This window comes from Epargyreus clarus, unplaced genomic scaffold, assembly GCF_041222505.1.
Source record: "Epargyreus clarus isolate Ecla_fem2 unplaced genomic scaffold, WU_Ecla_fem_2.2 ptg000024l, whole genome shotgun sequence".
NCBI lineage: Eukaryota > Metazoa > Arthropoda > Insecta > Lepidoptera > Hesperiidae > Epargyreus > Epargyreus clarus.
This window is the reverse complement of record NW_027332231.1, coordinates 10,898,531-10,918,819: the sequence shown is the minus strand read 5'-3', so window position 1 is coordinate 10,918,819 and position 20,289 is coordinate 10,898,531. Positions and strand designations below refer to the sequence as shown.

Below are 20,289 nucleotides of genomic sequence, written 5' to 3'. Positions count from 1 at the left end.
TTGGAGGGCAATGGATTTTTGTAATATCTATTTTATTGCAGCGTTAAATGATAACTATTCGTTTATATTTGTATAAATGGCAATAGCTTAATTAAATAAATACCAACGATAATTAGTGTGGTGGGATGGTTCGTCTTGTGGTCTATGTCATTACTTGTAAGGCTGCCTCTTTTTAAATGCTTATTAGTTGAAATTTGAAATAATAGGAAAAAAATGTTATTGGTTTTGTATAAAGCACTTTATTGTTTAAACCCAAAATGGTTTCGTTTTAATATTTGCCTGTGTTTGTTCAGATTTTATTCAAAAACTACGGGATTGATCTTGGAGAGTATACACAGACTTATTGCAAATATTATTAAAATTAATCGAGTAGAAAATCAAATATGTACATACATATTTAATAGTTTACTTTTCATATAAAAGGGCACGTAAATGGTCTATTTTTGTGTCAATTTCTTGCTGCAATAATATCGCCGTCTACCTCGTGCAATATTGAGCAATATTGCCGCGTAAGAAATATAGTTATATAAATATAGATGATATTGCATTTATAGTTTGATGAAGCCATAGCGCATATTGATATATTACAATGCACCAATAGAGTACCGGCTGACAATATTGTTAAGAAAATGCATTTTAATAGTCCGTTTGCGAACCCTGGAAATGTTAAAATATATAATTATATTATGATTATATGTAGTTAATTACCGCACAACAGACTTGTATTACAAATTAAAAGTATTAGAATATGTAGCTGTATAATGCGCATATAAAATATTAAAAATGATCCAAAAACAACTAAAAGAGGCAGCTTCAATATTTAGTTTCTAATTTACATTTATAGGCACTGCTTAAGAGACACGTGTCTAAAGTTTTACATTACAAATTGCGTGTCGTGTCTGTAAATGTAAATTGGTTGAATATGTAACTTAAATTAATATTGTACGGAAATGTAACAGAGTTGAACTTTGTAATTTACCAACCACAAGAGATTGTAACAGTGCAACTGAGTTATGTAACCGATTTATTAAAGCGACGGAATATGATAATGTTATTTTATTACCTCTATTATTTATCTAATAGTAAATAATAATTAAATGTTTAGTAAATACTTTTTTATTTTTTTTAGAAAATAATTTATACCTACATGTAGTACGTGGCTTTTACTAGAATTTCTAAAATTTATTAATTCATTTTTGCTTGGCTTACAAGTACGGTAAAATAAATAAAAAAGTCACTAAAATGATATATCTATTACTATCTAATAGGAGTGTATTTTTCTATGGTTTACTAAAAATAAACAGGTCAATAGGTCAATGTAATTGCTAGATGCTATAATAATTTTAATTCACTACACACTAACTTGAAAACAATTTGTCATTAATATTTTTCCACTACCTTTTAAATCATACACATGTGAAAATTATGTGAAGTAAGATTTCATAGTGACACTCATTATTGTGCATAAACACTATATCACACTATTCATAATTGTATCCCCACTATCTTATTCGTGATTTTGTGGACAAACACTATTTTTTTCCAACTTCTTTTTTGTGATCGCGTACATTTTTTGTACGAGTGTGCATAATTATACAATACATAACGAGTAACGAAAAGACAAGTCGTCCGTCGTCGTGGAGTTGCTCCTAAAACAACAAAGTTAAGTTAAATCCTAAAACTACGTTTATTAAACCTAAACACGATAATCTCGCCAATAAGTATAACGATAGCGGTGGCCATGCCCACCATTAGCAGCACGAGCGCGGTGGAGAACTCTGCGAGGCGCACAGACAGCGCGCTGGCGTCGGGCGTGCGCACGCACCCGTACATCTTGCGAATCCTAATAGAATCGTAGGTTTTATGATGCTAGCCTCAAGAACCCTTGTGGAAAATTCACAAAAATCCTATAAGATATAGTCCGATAAGCTTTTCTGTGCATGTGGCTGGGACGCCGATGGCCATGATAATGTTATTTATCATTAAATTTGGCCCCAAATATATTATTTATCATTATTTGAGAAAATATTAATATTTCAAGTAGGTATTTAAGCGATCTGGTGCATACCTACTTAAAAGGCAAAATCGTCTTAAAATGTTTACCTAATACCGAAAACTGAATTATATTGAGACTCCGAGTTAAGCACGGACACGGCGTTTATTAAACCTAAACACAAAAATCTCGCCAATAAGTATAACAATAGCAGCGGCCATGCCGGCCAGTAGCAGTACGAGCGCGGTGGAGAACTCGGCGAGGCGCACGGACAGCGCGCTGGCGTCGGGCGTGCGCACACACGGCGGCCGCGGCGCGTCCCACACGCTCTGCAAGCGACGCATTAGACCGCACTCGTACAACTTGCGGATGCTGAAGGAAACATCTTTGTAGTTATAGTTTCTAGGAAATAAAGTATCGATGTAACGTTTTTTGTAGCTGATGATTACGCTGAAGAATGAGATTTTTATAATAATGTTTCATTAGTATCGACTTATTGATATGATAGGATATGACGCGATATGATATAAATGCCAATCTTTTTTTTTTTTTTTTATTTTATAATAGTGACACTTCTTGTGTGTTTACACATTGATAAACGCTTTTAGTAACTTCTAAGAACTTTGATCAACAATTCATCGAAGAATAAGAAGTATAATTTCTTACGTGCATATAGTGCTCTTTCTGTATAGGGTACTATATTCTTTGATAGTTCACACGCTTTTCCTTTGTCTACAGTCAATATTTTTGTAATTCTGTGCATAAACAATACGTTTTGTAATTTGCGCTCCAACCACATCATTGATATAAATATTTCTAAATAAAATCAGACCATACAGCCAATTATATAAATACCAAATTAAATATATGTACATGTTCGGAAAATGACAGTTATTTTTAAATCAAAGAATTTTACAAGTAGATTAAATTACCAACCCATAAGCAAAATGCTCTTTATACGGCAGACCCTTTCTCACAACAGCGCCCATACTCTGCGGTGGATACAAGGCAACCTCTTGCGTATCACAGATCTCTGTCTCCGTGAATGTCTTTCTCATACGGTTGTACGCAGCACAAGTGTCCACTAGGTACGCAAATCCACCGCGCTTCACCAACGCCATTCCATCATCTGGTGATAAATAGCTTCTATGGGTACTGGTGACGATCTTCTTTTTGTATAATTGCCTTGCAATTGGATCAGTTGTGTGCTAAAACATATGTAAAGTAAACACTTCATGTCGCAGTTACGTTCAATTTAATTGTATAAGTTTTTCATATGTTCAACAGCCCAGTGCTGTGATATGATTTTTTAAAGATGCCTTCAAACGCAAAATTTACCTTGAAGTAGTCTTTGTTATATAAAACATCTTCAGCTCCAGCTTCGAAGTTGCTATGCAGCAAATCTTTCAGTGTCTTTATGACCCTCGGCGGCTCCCTTAGAAGTGTCGAGACGACCGTGGCGGTGTAATATTGGTACAATGTCAGCGTGAATAAAAATGTCACAAACACGATGATTTTCACAGAGTTTGAACTTCGATTGATCGATATACCTACCGTTTTGCCAAAAAAAAGATTAGCGTTATTAGATTAGATTTTGTTGTAGAAGAACTTCTGTTGGTATATCAAGAAAGCTGTTCCTAATTTTATATCATATAACGAGGGAGGAACGGTGGTCCCTCATTGGTTGTTTCCTAGGGGTGATATCTTCGAACACAGTCCATTATAAACTACTTACTACTGAACGCAAATATCCCAGCATGAGAAGCAGAATAGCAAAGTGAAAATTAGCCTCAAAGCAAGCAATCCTTATTCTGTATTTTTTTATTAAGCTTTAACTTAATAAAAAACGTGGTGTTTTCTACGTGCTACATGTTACATTATTGTATCCTTATTAGTAGGGAAAATACCTTGTTGACTAACTGCACTAAATATGAACAAGAAGGTCAAAGTGTTTGGATTGTCTTCTTCATCACAGTGAGCTAGAATTATTTTCTGTTTGAGAGCCAAGACCATAATAAGCGCTATCAAAAACAGTAATCCTATAACGCAATACCAAACTGTCTTTGACAGCGGTCCTGTGTAAATTGAATAAAATCCCCCTGGATACTTCGGTTGGCGAAGGACAAATTGCGGTCTGTAATAAAGATTCCGTGATGAAGTACGTAACGTTGAATAAGGGTAATTAACATTATCTAAAGTGTAGATACTTTAGAAAAGTGTTTATGAAACAGAGGTAACAAAACTTCGCGAAACGACTTTGTAAACCACTTATGATATTATCATTGGAATAACTAAAAGGCGATCCTGGGACGCGCCCGTCAAAACTATAATTTATATAACAAGTGTTATGCAATTCACTTCTAAGTAAGCCGTAACTGCAGTTCAGGAATATCTGTAATGAACTACTCGTACAAACAGGATAGCAGACCTATCTGAAATCGGGCTAAGATTCGTTTCTTACTATAAGAAGTAAGTTAGAATGTCTCTTGCAAATATGTGTAGTTCACCACACCGTTTAAACCAGAACGCTATAGCCGTTAATAGTAAGGTTAACATTAACACAGAAATAGGTGAAGTGTTAGTGTCTCTACAATCAAGCACATAGGATATCTTCTTCAAATTAATTGGTTCCAAATTATCGAATGCAGAATGCGATTGTTACTTGAACTGCCAAGTCTCCGCCACATAATCAACGGCTCTTGCTCTATCAGCTCGCACGAAGATTGCCGACCCGCCTACATCTGCGCCTGACCGTTGTAAGATACCAACTAAGCCTTCAAAACTCCCATTCCGTACGTACCCCCAGGAATTTGTACGTATAAGTCGGTACCTAAAAACAATAAATGAATGAAGTTAGAATCATTATGATTTAAGGCAAATAAATTTTGTACGAAAATATTGATTTTAGTTCACTTACCTGAAATTATACATGTCTCGGATATATGAAAGCATTGTGAAGGACTTAAATTTGTGCACGTTATCAACTTCAAACCGACCTGACCCGGAATGTTCCACAAAATGCTGGAACGTCTCATTTTCTAAGTTTTCGGTGACAACCACAACATAATCGAGTACAACACCACTTAAGTCAGATCTCCTCTGAACTTTAATATGCAGTGAAGAATCCCAGTGACCAATATTTCTTACGACTAACCGACCGCCTTTAAGCCCCATATTGAAGATCTCGTGTAATAAATATGTATTTCCATTTTTCGACATTATTGTAATATCAGAATTAATTTCTATAGGGTACTGAGATAAAGAATTAACCACCAACGATAGTTCTTCGGTTTGTAATATCCAAGAGAATCGGTTTTTTATTTTATTTGCCTCAAAGAAAATTGTTTCCCACGAATTACAAGAGGTATTGATGACCATTCCAATTTTCAAATTAGTTTGCGGCATTTCATATGTAGTATTAGGACCAATATCCACAGTTTGGAGTCTAATATCCTGACTCTGAAATGCTTTTTGCAAAAACATAGAATACTTGTTGTCATTACATTGAAAAACGACAGCATCGTTAATGTTTTTAAATTTGAAAATATCAGCTGTAGTTAAAAAGAATGCAGATGATAAAAATCCTACAAAATGGTGAAGACCTGTCGTATCCATGTTTAAAATAAAACTACCAATATGACTAGAAGCAACACTTTATATTTGAAAAGCGAATGACATAAAAATTACACTTGATTGTGAGCCAACCTCAATTACTGTCCACACATCATTTTAAATATTCAATGACATTTTCCATTTGAATAGGCATAGGTCTATTTATGTAAGGAACCAGAAAACCTGCAGATTATCCATCTATATAATATGTAAGAATTTCTAAGCAGTTAAAAAAATTATATAAAAGCATTTTTAAGTTTGAGGTGATTCTTAGAAATTTAGGGTTTAACTCCTTTGTGTGGCAACAATATATTAAGAACTAAAAAAAATTGAGCAAGAATGAATCAAAATCCCTCCATTTTTGAGAATCACCATAAAATGAAACTTGCTTAATTGCTACATCTATCACGGTGTTACTTTCAACTGATATACATTTAGTCCATTTCTAAATATACTTTCAGTATTTCTATGAATTTAACCCAGTAACACTGACTAGACTAAAATATAGCTTTGCTAATACTTAATGCATCCATGTAGAGTATACCCTAATTTATTGCTCAAATTATTGAAGCAAGAGTATATCACAATGTAACCGGGCTGTAAATTACTCATTATAGTCCGCGCCAAACTGCTAGTCCGCTTTGAAATTGTTGCGAGCAAGTGTAGTCATTCACTTCTATATTTAAAGTGGACTAGAAGTTTTACGCGGACTATACCAGTATCAAAAGATGAATTTTAAATTTATTTCTCTTTTTATTCATAGAATACTCAAAAATTTTATTTGTTTATTATAGGCAAGAGTTTGATTTTGTGGTATATGCTGCTTAATCTTATTATTTCCAGCTTTTATGAATATTAACAATACACAAAAATACTTTCTAATAAGAACAGACTTCAGGTCTGAAAGCAATTAATAAACATAGAAAACATCTTCAAAAGGAAATTCAGCCGCCTCTGGCCACAGCAGGTCAGATAAGAAGCAAGTAGTGCCTGCATAACCTTCGTACAAGCTCATTGGATTGTCGGGGAGTCTTGCATCATTGATAAATTTTTCTGTGGTCATAAAATTTGCAAAACATTTTGCTCTGTGTAAATACTTCGGATTTTTTGTCAATCTGTAAAGAAGGAGGAACACATAGGCATTGCCTGCCACACCATGGCATATCCCCGGACCCTTGTACAGTAGTCCTTTTTCCCAAACCGCATCTGCAGCATTCTCACAGGCCTGCATGAATCTTTCATCATTAGGAAACACCATTGCAGCCTTTGCGAGCAAGTACACGATTCCAGGTGCACCATGACACCAGTGGACAAGCTTGTGCTCCTGTGCCCGAACTTCCTCCAAGCAACTCGGGAAGTTTCCATCAGATTTTTGCAACAAAGTCAAAATTTCAATAGAATCTCTTATTTCCTTGGCTGCCCTTGGATTGTACTCTAAATAATTCGGTACTGTGATCAACATCTGCAATATAAAGCTGGTCCCGTGCGCAGCGCCCAGGTAATAAGTTTTATAATAATGGTACATCAATGGTAGGTTTAAAGGTACATCTGTATTTCTCTCTCGTCCCGACTCTACTATGACGTCGCAGATTTTGTACAGCTCCTCCTTGCTAAGGACCGGTGTGCCGAGTTCGCGGTGCATCCAGAGCGCTGCGGCGATGTAGCCGGCGCGACCAACGAATAACTCGTCGGCGCCACATTTTATGAAATTGGGCTCGAGGTACCGCGCGTACAGTGACACGAACTGCCTCATCATGTCCACAAAGCGCTCGTCATTTGCGTTCTTCATCACGACGGTCGCAAGTGCGTATGTACCACAATCGCCCAGCAAAAACGACGTCGATTCGCCGGCCGACGTCTCCAAGGCGGGTGCCAAGTATTCCATGCTCTTTTGCACATAATAAGGCCTATTTTCAATCAGCTCAGGATTTTTGGACAGTCTATAGAACATGTAAGAAATGCCGGTTACTCCGACGTACAAACCACCGTCGACGTTCTTCTGCGTCGGCTTAAAACGCTTAGTTATGGTGTTCACATGGTCTGTAATTTGCTGAACTAGCGAATCTTTTGGTATAACCAAATCCACTTCAGGAGAATAATCTTCGAAAGGGTTAGGAAAGTAGCGAACCATTGTAGCCGCCGATGTACTTATACCTACACCAGACAATAATATTTTAAAAACACTGCAAGAATACACTCTTTTCAATATCCTATTCATAAATTATCAAGATTTTAACAATCTTTCGATAAAATGTTTTTATTTTTTTTTGCAGAATTGAAATGAAAGCGAAAATTTATTCTTCCATTACTTTTGATGTTTTTTTGTTTACAAAAATATAGTGATCGTATCGTATCGTATCGTACTTAATCGTACAGCGTATTTAGCGATGGCAACTGGCAACTGTCACAACTCTTGTCACAGAACAGAATGTCACAGATTACAAAAGAAACGCTAAAGTTATTCTAATATTAGAAATATTGCATGCTGAATCGACTTATTTCGAATTCTAATTCGGATCAACGATAGATTTTACTAGAGTGATTCGAGATAATAAATACAACACGACATCCCTATCGTACTCAAATCACCATCACTTAGTCCGTTTGTTATGAAATTTTGTTTGGCCGTTTATTTTTAACGCAGGCCCAAAACACAGGGCAATCCTCCGAAGATCCTGCAACTTCTACGCATAAATAACATATTATAATATTATAGAAATAGACTCCTGCGAGATTTGTACTCGGCAAAAAAATAAATGGATAAATACGTTAAACTTTATTCGTTTCTAAAATTGATATTTGTATCACATAAATTAATAAATATTTTTACGCTTATTTTTAATACTTGTTAATGAAATAAAGTTTAACGTTGATATGATATAGGTAGTTTAGAGAGCGTTAACAAGATTTAACACGTTATCTTACTTTAATATCGCAACATTGTTAGTTACAGTTTCTAGGCAACGATTTCAGAAATTGATAGAATGGACCAAAACTGCCTTTTTTACGAATTTATTTTCATATGAAGGATGGAAAATCAAATGGGACCAACCGAATATTATGATTTATAAATGAGCGTTAAAACTATTTTTAACTAATGCCTATCACATACAGCCGCGGAAACGTAAGATTAAACTATTAGACCGAAATAATATATGTGAGTATGTAGAGTGAACAAATAATATTTTACTATAATTATTTAGATAAGGAAATTAGCATTTCGGACAAGGGGGAGATCAGCGCAGTCGCTTGACGTGGGAGGTGATCGGGTAGAGCCAACGACTACTAATGATGGACGGTTATTTTTACAAATAAGACCTGCTCTAGCTGACCAACGCTCCAGGACTATTCAACGCTCGAATACAATTCTCCCTGGGTAAGAAATAGTGAAATTGCATGTATAAAAAGACAATATTAAATTTTAAACTAAATATTTTCAAGCTTACCTATTACTGTCGTCTTTACTCGTGTATGACGTGACCATTTCATATAGTCCTATTTATTTCCTACCCTATCTATCTAACCATTCTATGAATCCAATTTTGAAGGATTTGTTGAAGATATTGCTCAGAATGAGTATTTATTTGTAACCATAATGCGAATGGTACATCTTGTAATATTAGTATGATTTTAGTAATACCTATTTAGTAAAAGAAGATGGAAAAGATGATGCAATTAATTTACAAGCTGTGGGTGAGGGTAAAGTGCAGCTTTTTAGAACTCCACAGGAAAAGGATCGTCTACCTGATAGGATAAGTCTTGACAGGTGAATTATGATTAAGTACTAATTAGTATTATTTAATTAATTTTAAGTTTAAAATATTTAATCCATAATTTTAAGGGACCTGTATAGTATAGTTAAGACATAAGCACCACTTAAATAAAATAATAATGAATAGAAAGATGCAAATACTTTGACTCTCGTAAATTATTTTGGCTATATTTTCCGTGAAGGGAGAAGGGATCTCCAATATAAACTTGTTTTTTGTTTGTAGAAGGGGATTGTCATCAATACCTCATATAGTAGGAGAGCCAGGATTGCGATTATTATCCTTACAGCATAACTTAATCAACAGTTTATCCGGCTTAACTTCTCTTGATTTAGGCAAACTAGTATTCCTCGATGTTTACGATAATCAGATTGATAAAATTACGTCACTTGAGAGACTTTTCAGTTTACGAGTGCTACTTATGGGGAAAAATAGGTAAGTGGGTCACAAGAAATCATATTTACATAACATATTGGTTTTTATCTTATAACATCGTATCTTAATTAATGCTATTTTTTAGGATAAAGAGAATAGAAGGTCTTTCAAACTTGGTAAAGTTGGAAGTTTTGGACTTACACGGCAATAGAATGACGAAAGTCAGTGGCTTATCGAATTTAAGTGAACTCAAAGTTCTTAACCTAGCTGGTAATCAAATAAAATGTATCGGACAAAATGATCTGCAAGGACTGGTATCTTTAAGAGAGCTCAATTTGAAGAGGAATCGATTAAGAAAGTTGCTAGGATTCAATAACACGTCAAAATTGCAGAAGTTATATCTTGGTAATAACGATTTGCAAAGGTAAGAATCAAAGTAAATGCAAGATTTCGTAAATGATAGTTTTTATTCAATAGAATAATGAGATATAATCGTTTTAGTGTTGAAGATGTATCCTCTCTGGCTGAAGCTACGTCACTCATTGAAGTCTCACTAGATGGTAATCCTGTGGCTTTGGGTGGCGATTGTACACCATTCCTTGTTTCCTACCTTCCCAATCTAGTGACATTGACCAACATGCACGTAACAGAACAGGTAACCATAAATTTATTCTATTCCAATTTATAATGAAGCATTCTAAATACTTATATGTGCACTCTACCATATCAACCTCATGGCATGGCATACCAGAATTATTTCTCTATTTTACTTTTGTAGAATTACAATTAAGGCGCTAGAATCATTTCTTTATAGGTTAGAAGAGCTGCAATGGCGTGGCGAAGCAATAAAGAAGCAGCTCACGCCGCTTATTGTGCGCTGGGTGGCACTGAACAGCAAGCAGCTCGTCGTGACCAAATTATTCATAATGCCCGTACCAACTGGGAACTGCTAAGGTTTGAAATTTTCATAAAGTTTCAGAACATAAACTGTTTCTCAATTTTAAATATTAAAACTATTACCCAAATAATCTTGTTTCTAGATCTGAAAACAAATGTTTTGCAAGCACTACAAGCCCGGTCAAAAATGTCGATATAGAAAAAGATCTCGCACTTGCATCCTCGGGAACCGTAACTCAAAGTGGTGGTACTCAAACTGTAGAAACAGCCGCCTTGCCAGACGTTGTTGTTTCAACTCAACAAATCGACGATGCAGACTGCAGGAACAATCAAAGCGATACGAGTAGCAAAGGCTTATCAGATAATGTACAAAAGTCAGTAACGGTAAGGAAATTGCAGAGAAGTTCAACTGCTAAAAAACCTCCAGAAAAACGAGTTAATTTTTCGGAAAGAAGCGCCTCGCAAGAAACCGATGCGTCGACATCCACTAATAGTGACTTGAGATTACCACCTATATTACTGCCAATAATTTCATCGCTTGAAAATGTTAAACTATCTGATAGCGTAGACCCTGTTTTGAAGCGATGGGAGAGTATCTCAAGCGCCGAACCTGTTATCGATTCATCATTTAGTTCTATACCATCATCCACTAGCGACAGCGAGGAAGAAAGCAATAAAAGACGCTTTAGACGAGTTAATACTGTTTTACGAAGAAGAGAAAATTTTAGTTCAATGCGATCCAAATCCGTTTGTGACCCAGAAAGTAGAAGAATTAAAGCCAAAAATTCTGATCAAAGCGAAAATGCTAGTAATATATCTGGAAGTACCAACGTGGGCTCCGTTGCTACTTCTTCAACTTCAGGCAGTGATAATAGCAGAGTATTAAGACGCGAGGGTTCTCTAAATAGCAGATTAAGTAATAGGAACATAAGAAGTGCGACTATAACACGTAGGAATGAAAGAGCGTCCTCTGCACATAGAGCATCTACGGCTAGAGCTAAATCAGGAAAAAGTTTAGCCAGCTTGAAATCGTCGGAGCCGGTACCTAAGGCTGTACCAGTATCGAAAGATAGAGAACAAGGTAAGTATAATCCGCATAAAATTGCTAGTCCGCTCTGAATATAGAAATAACGATTTATTTCTATATAGCGACGCGATCGTCGCCATAGCAAATTGTATGACAACACTTTCTCGCAACAACTTCAGAGCGGACAGGCAATTTGGCGCGGACTATAACTATTTGCTAAAGCTTCAAAATTACACAGATAGAATTCAAGTAAATGTTTTCCTGTTTAGGTGTAGATTATCTTGTGGAGGTTAGTGAGGGTGTCGTGAGTGCCTGGGGTGCTGGAGCAGTGCGTCGTCTAGCACGAGAGTGGGAATGGGAACGAGCCCGAACCGTGACACGAGCTGCTTTTCATTATGTGCATTTTAACGCTGTTGCACAATCACTACCGGAATTAAAAACGAAGTGAGTATCGTCGTACAAAGAAATATTCTAAATATTTGAGGCCATAGTTCGAAATATTTGAAATATTCAATTGATATATTTTCAGATTTCCAAATGTAAGCCATATATCGGTTCGTGCAACTGGTCTTCAATATCTCGGGCAACTACATGCTTTAGCCGAACTGCGTGGTCTAACTGGTCTAACAGTACTTCCCGAGGGTAATCCTATATGCACTAAAACGTGGCGTGAATACGCCGTCTATAGACTCGCACATTGGGGACTCAAAGAAATAAATGATGAACGGGTAATTTCTAAAATTGTTGTTTATATCAATATGAATATAACTTGTGTACGTTTTATAAATAGTAGTTCTTTGGACGCAGATTACAGAGGAGGAGTTAAAATTGGCGAATAGGACTTACAGTGGTTTAAGCGATATAGTACTACGGGCCCTCCCTGATGCTCCACTCCAGCCTCTATTGTCAAGACTAGGGAGGAGTGGAAATAGTTCTATAAGCGCTAAGAATTGGTTAAAAGCAGCGGATCCTGCGCTTAGAGACGTCATCGCCAAAGAAGCATTACAATATAAAAAAGGAAATGTGTCCCAGGTTATACAACATTTTATGCATTTTATACATAATTAATTTGCTCGAAAAATAAATACTAAAATATATCTTATTTATAGGAAGATATGAGTTGGAGAGTTCGGGGTCGCGGTCAATTGTCACACACAATAGAAGTCGCTTGTGGTGCCGCTCAGCGCCTACGAACCCTAGAGCTTCAGTGGCCAACGATTTTTGTAGAGATGATCGAAGAAGTATTACGAGATTATGCGAACATGGAATCCCATGTAAAGGATCAGATGCGGATGCTTATGGATTCATTGTAGCTTTTATAAATAATGTATATATTATGTTAATAATCTTATATGTATATGTTTTAATAATGTTAAACATAGATAACTATTATTTTAGAAAACCTTTAGCCGTTAAATAGTTGTTGAAATTGGACTACGATAGATAGGTACGAAATAATATATTTAAAATATCGCAGTGAATGTAGAATATATTTTAGTATAACAACACTTTGTACCATATATATTTTTACTTTTTCTTTGTATAATGTTAGATAATGTCAGGTAATTTGCATGTTACTAGAGTTATATACATTTTCAACACTTTACACTGCTGTAAATAATATTTATGTACTATATAAAATCATAAATCAAAAAGTTTCTAATTAACTTAGGCATAACTTGGACGACTGAAAGTTATTTCTAATAGTTGCTCAATACTGCTAGCTAATAGCTAATAGCAGAAAGTCAATAGCCAATTATACACAATGTAATTGTTAGTTAAGTCACTGATTAGTTAATAGTTGAAACTTTAAAATGCCTAGGTGCTAAGTAATTTTTCACGTAGTTAAATAAATAATTTTCCAAATTAAATATTTTTGTTATTATAGTTGAGAAGAAAATAATTTCCTAATCGAAATTTTTAAATTTATATTATACCATTCAATATCAGTAGAAACAGATTCAATCTGTTAATATAAGGATTTTCAATCGTTAGCGTATTGGCACTTTGAGTACCGCTGACACAAGCCAGGGCAACATTTTATAAATGCAAAACTTAAATTGATATAAAACTCATTATCTATTAACCAATCTCTCCCTAATCGTACAGTTGATGATTTTTGCATAAAAAAAAAGGAATTTACCTTCATTCATTTCAACTAAATGCGACCTCTATTTTGAACGTATTTTTTGATACCAACATCCATTGATCTATAAATATAAAGATCCGCCACAAGCGGGCAAAACTTGAAACATACAAAATACGGCAAGTGGTGTAAAACGACTCCAGCCAAGTCCAGTCGCTCTCGCGCGGCGTAGTAATACACACGAATGTCACTGAACACGTTGAACGTCATTATTTTGAATTTAAAGCCTCAAAATGCCTTCTTGTGCAATGCGTAAATGCAAAAATTATGCTCGAAAAAGAAACAAACTTCATGGAATCACCTATCACACGTAAATGAAGAGAAATTATTAAATTTTGTTTATTTTTCGTGTTCGATCCGCCATGATTACGTGAGTAACCAGAAAGAGACAAAGTATGTTTTTGTCAATGAAAGTGATAAAGACGCAAAATGCATGGTCATAGATCAACAGAACAGAAGTGACATTTTATTGAATCTGACGATGTTCATATGTCGTATGTTATAGTTTAAGATCCCACTGCTTAATTTTTATATTAGTGTGTTTTTAGTCAAAATATAACATTTTATGGTTTATTTTAATAAAATAAAATCGATATATGGGAAATTCTGTATCCTAATCTTTAAATTTCCTTCGATACCTGTGGTAAATAATAAAAAATATTACCATAAAATTTATATAGGATAGTATACGGTATTTTAAAATTTCTTTAATTGAATAAATATTTCAATCATTAAGGTCGTATTTCTTCCTTAACCTAAACATAATTTAATAAATAATCTTTGTATAGCCAGAAATTAATCCTCAAAAAGACCACGGTAAAATTAGAATCTTATATATAAAATTCTCATGTCACAATGTTAGTTACTGTACCTACTCCTGCGAAACGGCTTTACTGATTTTCACCAAAATTTATATGCATATTCAGTAAGTCTGAGAATTGGCTACTATCTATTTTTCATATCTCTTAAGTGATAAGGGTTGTTCACCCTTAACATTTTTTTTATTTATATGGCAACACAATGTCTGCTGGGTCAGCTAGTACATTTATAAAATTTACACAACTTTGCAATTAATGGTCGTGTGTAAAATAAAACTGATAATAATAAACATAGATTAATAAAGATACTTCGCCGCCTTGAAATTGAAATAAGCCACAAACGGCTTAATAGTAAGTTCTTTTTTTGAATTCTTGACAAATAAAAACATTTTTAGAGAAAATTTACGAATAAATAACTAATACTGCGTAATTTACATAATAAATAAATAATTATTTCAAATATTTTAGAGACATTTTAGCACGGAGACGTGGCAAAACTTTTTTACGCAACTATTTCAATTCTCAAAACTGGGTACATTTTCTTGTTAGGAGTGAGTAATATTTACTAATCTATGATAATAAATATAAACTATTTTTAAAACATATATTTTAAACCAGTCGATACATCTGTATAGATACATTCTTTCAAATTATATTTTTATTTAATAATTGTTTATTTAGTTAAACTGTGCTATAACATTGCTACGTAAACGACGTACTAAAACTATTATCGACATTTTTGGACATTTTTTACCTTCTGTTCCATTATTTCATTGTCTTTGACAAGCATGCGGATCAATGGGATAGCCACCATACGTCCCGTTTTTAACGGGACAGTCCCTTTTTCCGATGCTTCGTGCCGTTGTCTCCGAAATGAACCGTTGCCATTGTCAATTAAGTAACAATATATAGTATAATTATGAAAAAAACATGGGGTGCTCCATTTACCAGTTTTGTAAAAAGCGCCCCACATTTTTTCCACAATTATACTATTTACTGTTCCTTAAATGATTCATAGATTGAAAATTATTTTCTACTTTTTAGTTAATTTTATCATAAAAGCGTGTTTTTTAGTATTTAACTATATTTTTTCAAGTAAAAAGTATTTGACATGAAAAAATCGATGTCTCGTTTTGACTGAAGTAATCATTGGTCACTATATTCCATGGTCAATATTTACGTTTGCGTAGACTTGAAACGCAAGGTCAAACACTAGTTGTCTTTTTTTATCACATTGTTCTAATAGCTCTGTCCCTTATAGAACATTTGTCTATGTAGTAAAGGTAAGTAAAATAAAAAACGTGCATGTGTGCTATCAAAGCAGTTTCGCTCAAGTTTTCTCTTAAGTTAGCGGGCGTATAACGTGTCTAGTATAAAATGTCATTGCCAACATCAAAATACGTCTGTACTGAATTCCTGAACTGACAATACCAATATGTCATTATGACAAACGACAACATATTTCCGTATTTTATTTTCCAATTAGAATAGATATAAAATAAAAGCTAATTTCAAATTGATATGCAAAACTTGTGCTTCAGTTCTTAAGAAGATAAAAATGGATTAAAATTGCAATTCGTCAACAATGGACGACACGGAAAGTACAACAACGTCAGCGGATGAGAACACGGGCAATTTGTGCGACAACCCGACAAGGGACACGCTAGCTGAGGGCTTGTTGGGGCTTCTGAAGCCTACTGTGGACCAACTCGACGATAGGGTTAGAGCCACTAGGTAAAATCTCATTTTATTTCGTAATGTCTGATACTAATGTGTGATACGATTTTATAACGTACCCTTCTATCCACCGATCTGGTAGGTAGTGGAGTAACAACTACATTGTTTGACGATCCAATAATCAATATACCATCTTTAACATAAGTTAGGTTATAGCACTGCCAAACATTTTCAAAAACCCCTCTTTGTGAAGGAATCATTAAAAAAACTTCAGACATAACCCTCTAAAAAATCTAAATTTCCTCTAAGTTCTTTAGATATATTGCACCTTAAATAGGAAAAAGTGATAAAAAAAGATTACAAGCCTAAACTACTAATTTTGTGATAATTTACATACTTCTTCGTATAAAGTACATAACTTTTGCTATTTTTACTTATTTTTATAATAATAAAAGGGGTCTTTAATTCATTTTATAGTTCCTTAATTGCATTCTTGTATTTTTCAGGATAGCACAGCTAGAATTGAAACAGCAGATAGATTCATTGAATGAGGAACTACAGAAGGTGCGAGAGGCTCTAAACAATCACCCAGACTTGGACCCATACGTGAAGAAACTCATAGCTTGTAAACATAAGGTTACAGTTGTCCTGAATGTTTTGCAGGCATCACAGGTTTGAATATCTTACTCTTTTATTAACTATGTACAGTCCACGTAAAACTCCTAGTCCTGACTACAACTTCAGAGCAGACTAGCAGTTTGGTGCCGACTATACTGTATTATTAGCAGCAACTCGTTTTTGTCATACTGTTGACTAAACAAGTGCCTTCTCACAACTAAGAGGAGCGTAGAGCTGCATTATATAATCTGTATTATTAAAAGAAAAAGCTTTAAAATTTCATTTTGTTTCCATCTGTGACATTTAGGTGGCAGCAAAATTTCAATAGCCTGTATTTGCTGGTATATAATTTTAGTCTTGATGTTTTTTAACCCTGAGCAGAGCAAACCCACAAAATGCCTACTGGGTGAAGAGGTGGTGCTGGTTCTGCTTCTAAGTCAGACATGTTACTATTAGTATGTTTCTAAAAATTAAAGACCATCTATGTCATTTACCAGAATTTTACAAACACTAGATTTTTATTAATAAATCATAATCGTGATTTAAATTTTTACAGGATAGGTTAAATGAAATCAGGCGTATGATAAGTAAAGAAAAGGTAGTTAGAGCAACATTACCAGTGCCTACACAGCCAGAGCCGGAGCAAAGTACAAGTGGAACAGCATCAGATCGTGGCAGCATCAACTAACATGGAGACTCCCTATCAAAACCACATTGATAAGGCTGATTTTGAATTTGTTTACGAACCAGCTGAAGACAGTTTTCTACTTATTGATGCCTTAGAGAAAGATCTACAGTATTTGAGAAACAAAAACCCCACTTTTTGTTTAGAAGTCGGTTCGGGAAGTGGAATTGTCATAACTGCCTTTGCAATGGTATTTCCACAATCACTATGCTTCAGCACTGATGTCAATTTTAAAGCGTGTGTTATGTCTAAGAGTACGGCAGCTCACAACAAGGTTATTTTGGAACCTGTGACCATGGATTTGGCAAGTTGCTTTAAAAATCAGTTTGAAGTTGTCATATTTAATCCACCATACGTTGTGACAGATTCTGATGAATGTGGGCATGTCAACATCACTGCCAGCTGGGCCGGAGGCGAAAAAGGCCGAGAAATTACTGATAAACTATTGAATACATTACCAAAGATATTGGCTGGTAACGGCACTTTTTATCTTTTGTTGATAGAAGAAAACATTCCAGAAGAGGTTATTGATATTATGTCCAAAAAAGGTTATAAATCAGAGATTGTTATTAGGAGAAGAGTAAAAAATGAACAACAGCTTGTGTTAAAATTTTATAGATAGAAAAAATAAACTTTATTGAGCTCTTAAACCCTAACAATATTATATTTAAGTTTAACAAGTTTAGTGTATACAAAATAAATGCATATTTTTTATGTATGGATGGACTTTTTTATATGTAGTCTTATTCCTTCAATCTTATTCCTTCAAGTTCTTTTTCACTGCACCACCAAATATTTTGGCACCTTCAAGGTTTTCGTTATACCCAGGTAACGAAGTGCAGTCCTGAAGCCACCGTTCAATATTAGGGAATGCGGACATGTCCCAACCCACTTCCTGAAATTGAAGAATAATTAAATGTAAAATTAATATACCTTCACCTCATGTAAAATACACAATCATTGTAATTATATTCAAGTAGGAATGAAGCTATATGTTCCTTTGCTATTTGACCACCTGATGGTAACAGGTCATTGCTGCCTATAGACATCTGTAGCCAACTCTGTATAGATAACATCCCAGAAGTATTGCTCTCTCTAACTCTTGAGTGCTAAGATAAGCCTGTATTATTAATGCTTTTTTTTAAGTACAAAATAGCAGTTTCATGTAGTTCTTGTACCCACCTACATTGGCAGATCTAATTTTTGTCCTTGGATTAATATGCAAAGTTAATCAATAATATAATTGTTACAACACTTGGCAAATGATTAAAATTTAAAATGAATTTAAATAAACTAATTATCATACAATTATTCCTGATAATGATGCAAGAATGGTTGTGTCTGCGATTGTTGCATGTTCCCCTGCAACCCATTTGCTGTCTTCCAGAAATTTGTCCAGGAAACCAAGTGTAGTGTTCAGGTCATCTTTTAGTGGCTTGGCTATCTCCGTGACTCCTTGGAACAAAATTGGGTACTGGAAAAATAAACTAAAAAATATATTCTTGTTTGCAATAACCAAGTTTAGTAACTATATTTTTTTGTGTAATATTATTCTATGAGCTTTTTTTATTTCAAAAATAGATATGAATTAAAATAGTTTTATTTATTTTTATACCATTTATTTAAATACAGTATTTTAATAATTATTCAGAAATACTTAGGTAAGCTTATCTTATTAGAACATGTAATATTATCAAGAACAATTACTTACATATCAAATATAAAGGATCTCATTGTGGTTAATTATAATCTTAATTATAATAATCTTATATAATTAATTATTATCCTTAAGTTTTAATATTTCTTTTTTGTTTAAATTATATTTTTTGTATATACTGTATATAGATTTATAATTTGTAAATAGTTAGATGGATTATATTTTATTAATTAGGGAAAGCTTAAGGATAAAAAAATATATAGCACTCTTATGTAGCATTATCTTATTAAAAAAATCACATTAGAGATAGTCTCTACTTTTAAAACTTTGCCAACACAAATAAGGAAGTCGATGTTCCATATACTCGTAAATATTCGAATTTAGAATCATAACTGCAAATATAAGACTACTTACACAAATAGCTCTAATTTTAGGGTATAGAAACGAGCTATCGAAATACAGCCTCTGGTTAACTACCGCCCGGCGTTGTACGTCTTTCGGATAAACTACGTCATCCTTTGCAAATTTATCGGCGAGGTAACACGCGATAGCGCGACTCTCCCACATTACGAACCCGTCATCTTCGAGAGTAGGTATACAATGCTGCGGATTGATCTTCAGAAAACTTTCACTCATCTGCTCCTTCTTAAATAGATCGATTATAACAATTTCCACTGGAACGCCCACTAATTTTGCGGCCAAAAACGCAACCCGAGACGGACCGCTCGCAGGAAAATGGTATAACTTTACGGGAGACATGATATTTTGTTAAATACGGTAAAAGAAAATAAAAAGCGAGATTAAAGTGTTGAACTTCCGAAGTTGTTTAGTTTATAGCGCGATTAGAAGTCTTCAAGACTACGACACTACGAGCACAAGTTGAAGAAACCGGTGAAAGTTGTTATCATAGATTCATAATCACTAACAATTAACCAGTGTTACCAACGCTCAAAAATATTTATCCTTAAACTGAAGTCAAACCCCCCTATAATTGCCTCAATTATTTGAAATTTC

The 20,289-nt window shown here is 34.4% G+C and overlaps 6 protein-coding genes across 7 annotated transcripts; 3 read left to right on the top strand and 3 right to left on the bottom strand.

Moving 5' to 3' along the window:
- Positions 1–1,668: 1,668 nt before the first annotated feature.
- Positions 1,669–5,616, bottom strand: LOC140752562 (ionotropic receptor 75a). Its single transcript, XM_073086901.1, has 7 exons — positions 4,911–5,616; positions 4,656–4,823; positions 3,901–4,127; positions 3,332–3,543; positions 2,930–3,201; positions 2,152–2,365; positions 1,669–1,869 (listed from the first exon to the last, which is right to left on the bottom strand). The coding sequence occupies exons 1-7, from the start codon at positions 5,606–5,608 to the stop codon at positions 1,669–1,671; spliced, it is 1,992 nt and encodes a 663-aa protein (XP_072943002.1). The 5' UTR covers positions 5,609–5,616.
- Positions 5,617–5,630: 14 nt separating this feature from the next.
- On the bottom strand, positions 5,631–7,974 carry LOC140752434 (lanC-like protein 3). Its single transcript, XM_073086728.1, has one exon. The coding sequence runs from the start codon at positions 7,821–7,823 to the stop codon at positions 6,516–6,518; it is 1,308 nt and encodes a 435-aa protein (XP_072942829.1). The 5' UTR covers positions 7,824–7,974; the 3' UTR covers positions 5,631–6,515.
- A 552-nt stretch (positions 7,975–8,526) lies between these two features.
- On the top strand, positions 8,527–13,545 carry LOC140752432 (uncharacterized). 2 transcript variants are annotated; one of them, XM_073086725.1, is made up of 12 exons: positions 8,527–8,729; positions 8,809–8,981; positions 9,240–9,371; positions 9,601–9,810; positions 9,896–10,174; positions 10,252–10,405; positions 10,565–10,704; positions 10,791–11,728; positions 11,944–12,118; positions 12,204–12,402; positions 12,482–12,706; positions 12,788–12,927. In XM_073086725.1, exons 1-12 carry the CDS (start codon positions 8,703–8,705, stop codon positions 12,791–12,793), a joined length of 2,658 nt encoding a protein of 885 aa, XP_072942826.1. In that variant the 5' UTR covers positions 8,527–8,702; the 3' UTR covers positions 12,794–12,927. The 2 variants fall into 2 exon arrangements, with proteins under 2 accessions (XP_072942826.1, XP_072942825.1); XM_073086724.1 differs by having other exon boundaries at positions 8,528–8,729; positions 12,784–13,545.
- A 2,531-nt stretch (positions 13,546–16,076) lies between these two features.
- Snapin (SNAP associated protein) lies at positions 16,077–17,628 on the top strand. The gene is made up of 3 exons (XM_073086288.1): positions 16,077–16,372; positions 16,822–16,987; positions 17,490–17,628. The coding sequence occupies exons 1-3, from the start codon at positions 16,224–16,226 to the stop codon at positions 17,619–17,621; spliced, it is 447 nt and encodes a 148-aa protein (XP_072942389.1). The 5' UTR covers positions 16,077–16,223; the 3' UTR covers positions 17,622–17,628.
- Positions 17,623–18,336, top strand: HemK2 (HemK methyltransferase 2). The gene has a single exon (XM_073086287.1). The coding sequence runs from the start codon at positions 17,623–17,625 to the stop codon at positions 18,238–18,240; it is 618 nt and encodes a 205-aa protein (XP_072942388.1). The 3' UTR covers positions 18,241–18,336.
- LOC140752109 (glutathione S-transferase 1) lies at positions 18,218–20,185 on the bottom strand. The gene is made up of 3 exons (XM_073086286.1): positions 19,690–20,185; positions 18,925–19,092; positions 18,218–18,513 (listed from the first exon to the last, which is right to left on the bottom strand). Exons 1-3 carry the CDS (start codon positions 20,032–20,034, stop codon positions 18,376–18,378), a joined length of 651 nt encoding a protein of 216 aa, XP_072942387.1. The 5' UTR covers positions 20,035–20,185; the 3' UTR covers positions 18,218–18,375.
- Between the last annotated feature and the right edge of the window lie 104 nt (positions 20,186–20,289).

Coding starts and splice junctions, on each gene's coding strand:
- LOC140752432 (XM_073086724.1), top strand. CDS start 8,703: ATGCCTATCACATACAGCCGCGGAAAC. Junction 8,730..8,808: donor TCACATACAGCCGCGGAAAC/GTAAGATTAAAC, acceptor ATAATTATTTAG/ATAAGGAAATTAGCATTTCG. Junction 11,729..11,943: donor ATCGAAAGATAGAGAACAAG/GTAAGTATAATC, acceptor TTTCCTGTTTAG/GTGTAGATTATCTTGTGGAG.
- LOC140752562 (XM_073086901.1), bottom strand. CDS start 5,608: ATGGATACGACAGGTCTTCACCATTTTGTAGGATTTTTATCATCTGCA. Junction 4,128..4,655: donor GCGGAGACTTGGCAGTTCAA/GTAACAATCGCA, acceptor TCTTTATTACAG/ACCGCAATTTGTCCTTCGCC. Junction 1,870..2,151: donor TTAGGTTTAATAAACGCCGT/GTCCGTGCTTAA, acceptor TCTTGAGGCTAG/CATCATAAAACCTACGATTC.
- HemK2 (XM_073086287.1), top strand. CDS start 17,623: ATGGAGACTCCCTATCAAAACCACATTGATAAGGCTGATTTTGAATTT.
- LOC140752109 (XM_073086286.1), bottom strand. CDS start 20,034: ATGTCTCCCGTAAAGTTATACCATTTTCCTGCGAGCGGTCCGTCTCGG. Junction 19,093..19,689: donor CTAAAATTAGAGCTATTTGT/GTAAGTAGTCTT, acceptor TTATTTTTCCAG/TACCCAATTTTGTTCCAAGG. Junction 18,514..18,924: donor CATCATTATCAGGAATAATT/GTATGATAATTA, acceptor CTTCAATTTCAG/GAAGTGGGTTGGGACATGTC.
- Snapin (XM_073086288.1), top strand. CDS start 16,224: ATGGACGACACGGAAAGTACAACAACGTCAGCGGATGAGAACACGGGC. Junction 16,373..16,821: donor GATAGGGTTAGAGCCACTAG/GTAAAATCTCAT, acceptor TGTATTTTTCAG/GATAGCACAGCTAGAATTGA. Junction 16,988..17,489: donor ATGTTTTGCAGGCATCACAG/GTTTGAATATCT, acceptor AAATTTTTACAG/GATAGGTTAAATGAAATCAG.
- LOC140752434 (XM_073086728.1), bottom strand. CDS start 7,823: ATGAATAGGATATTGAAAAGAGTGTATTCTTGCAGTGTTTTTAAAATA.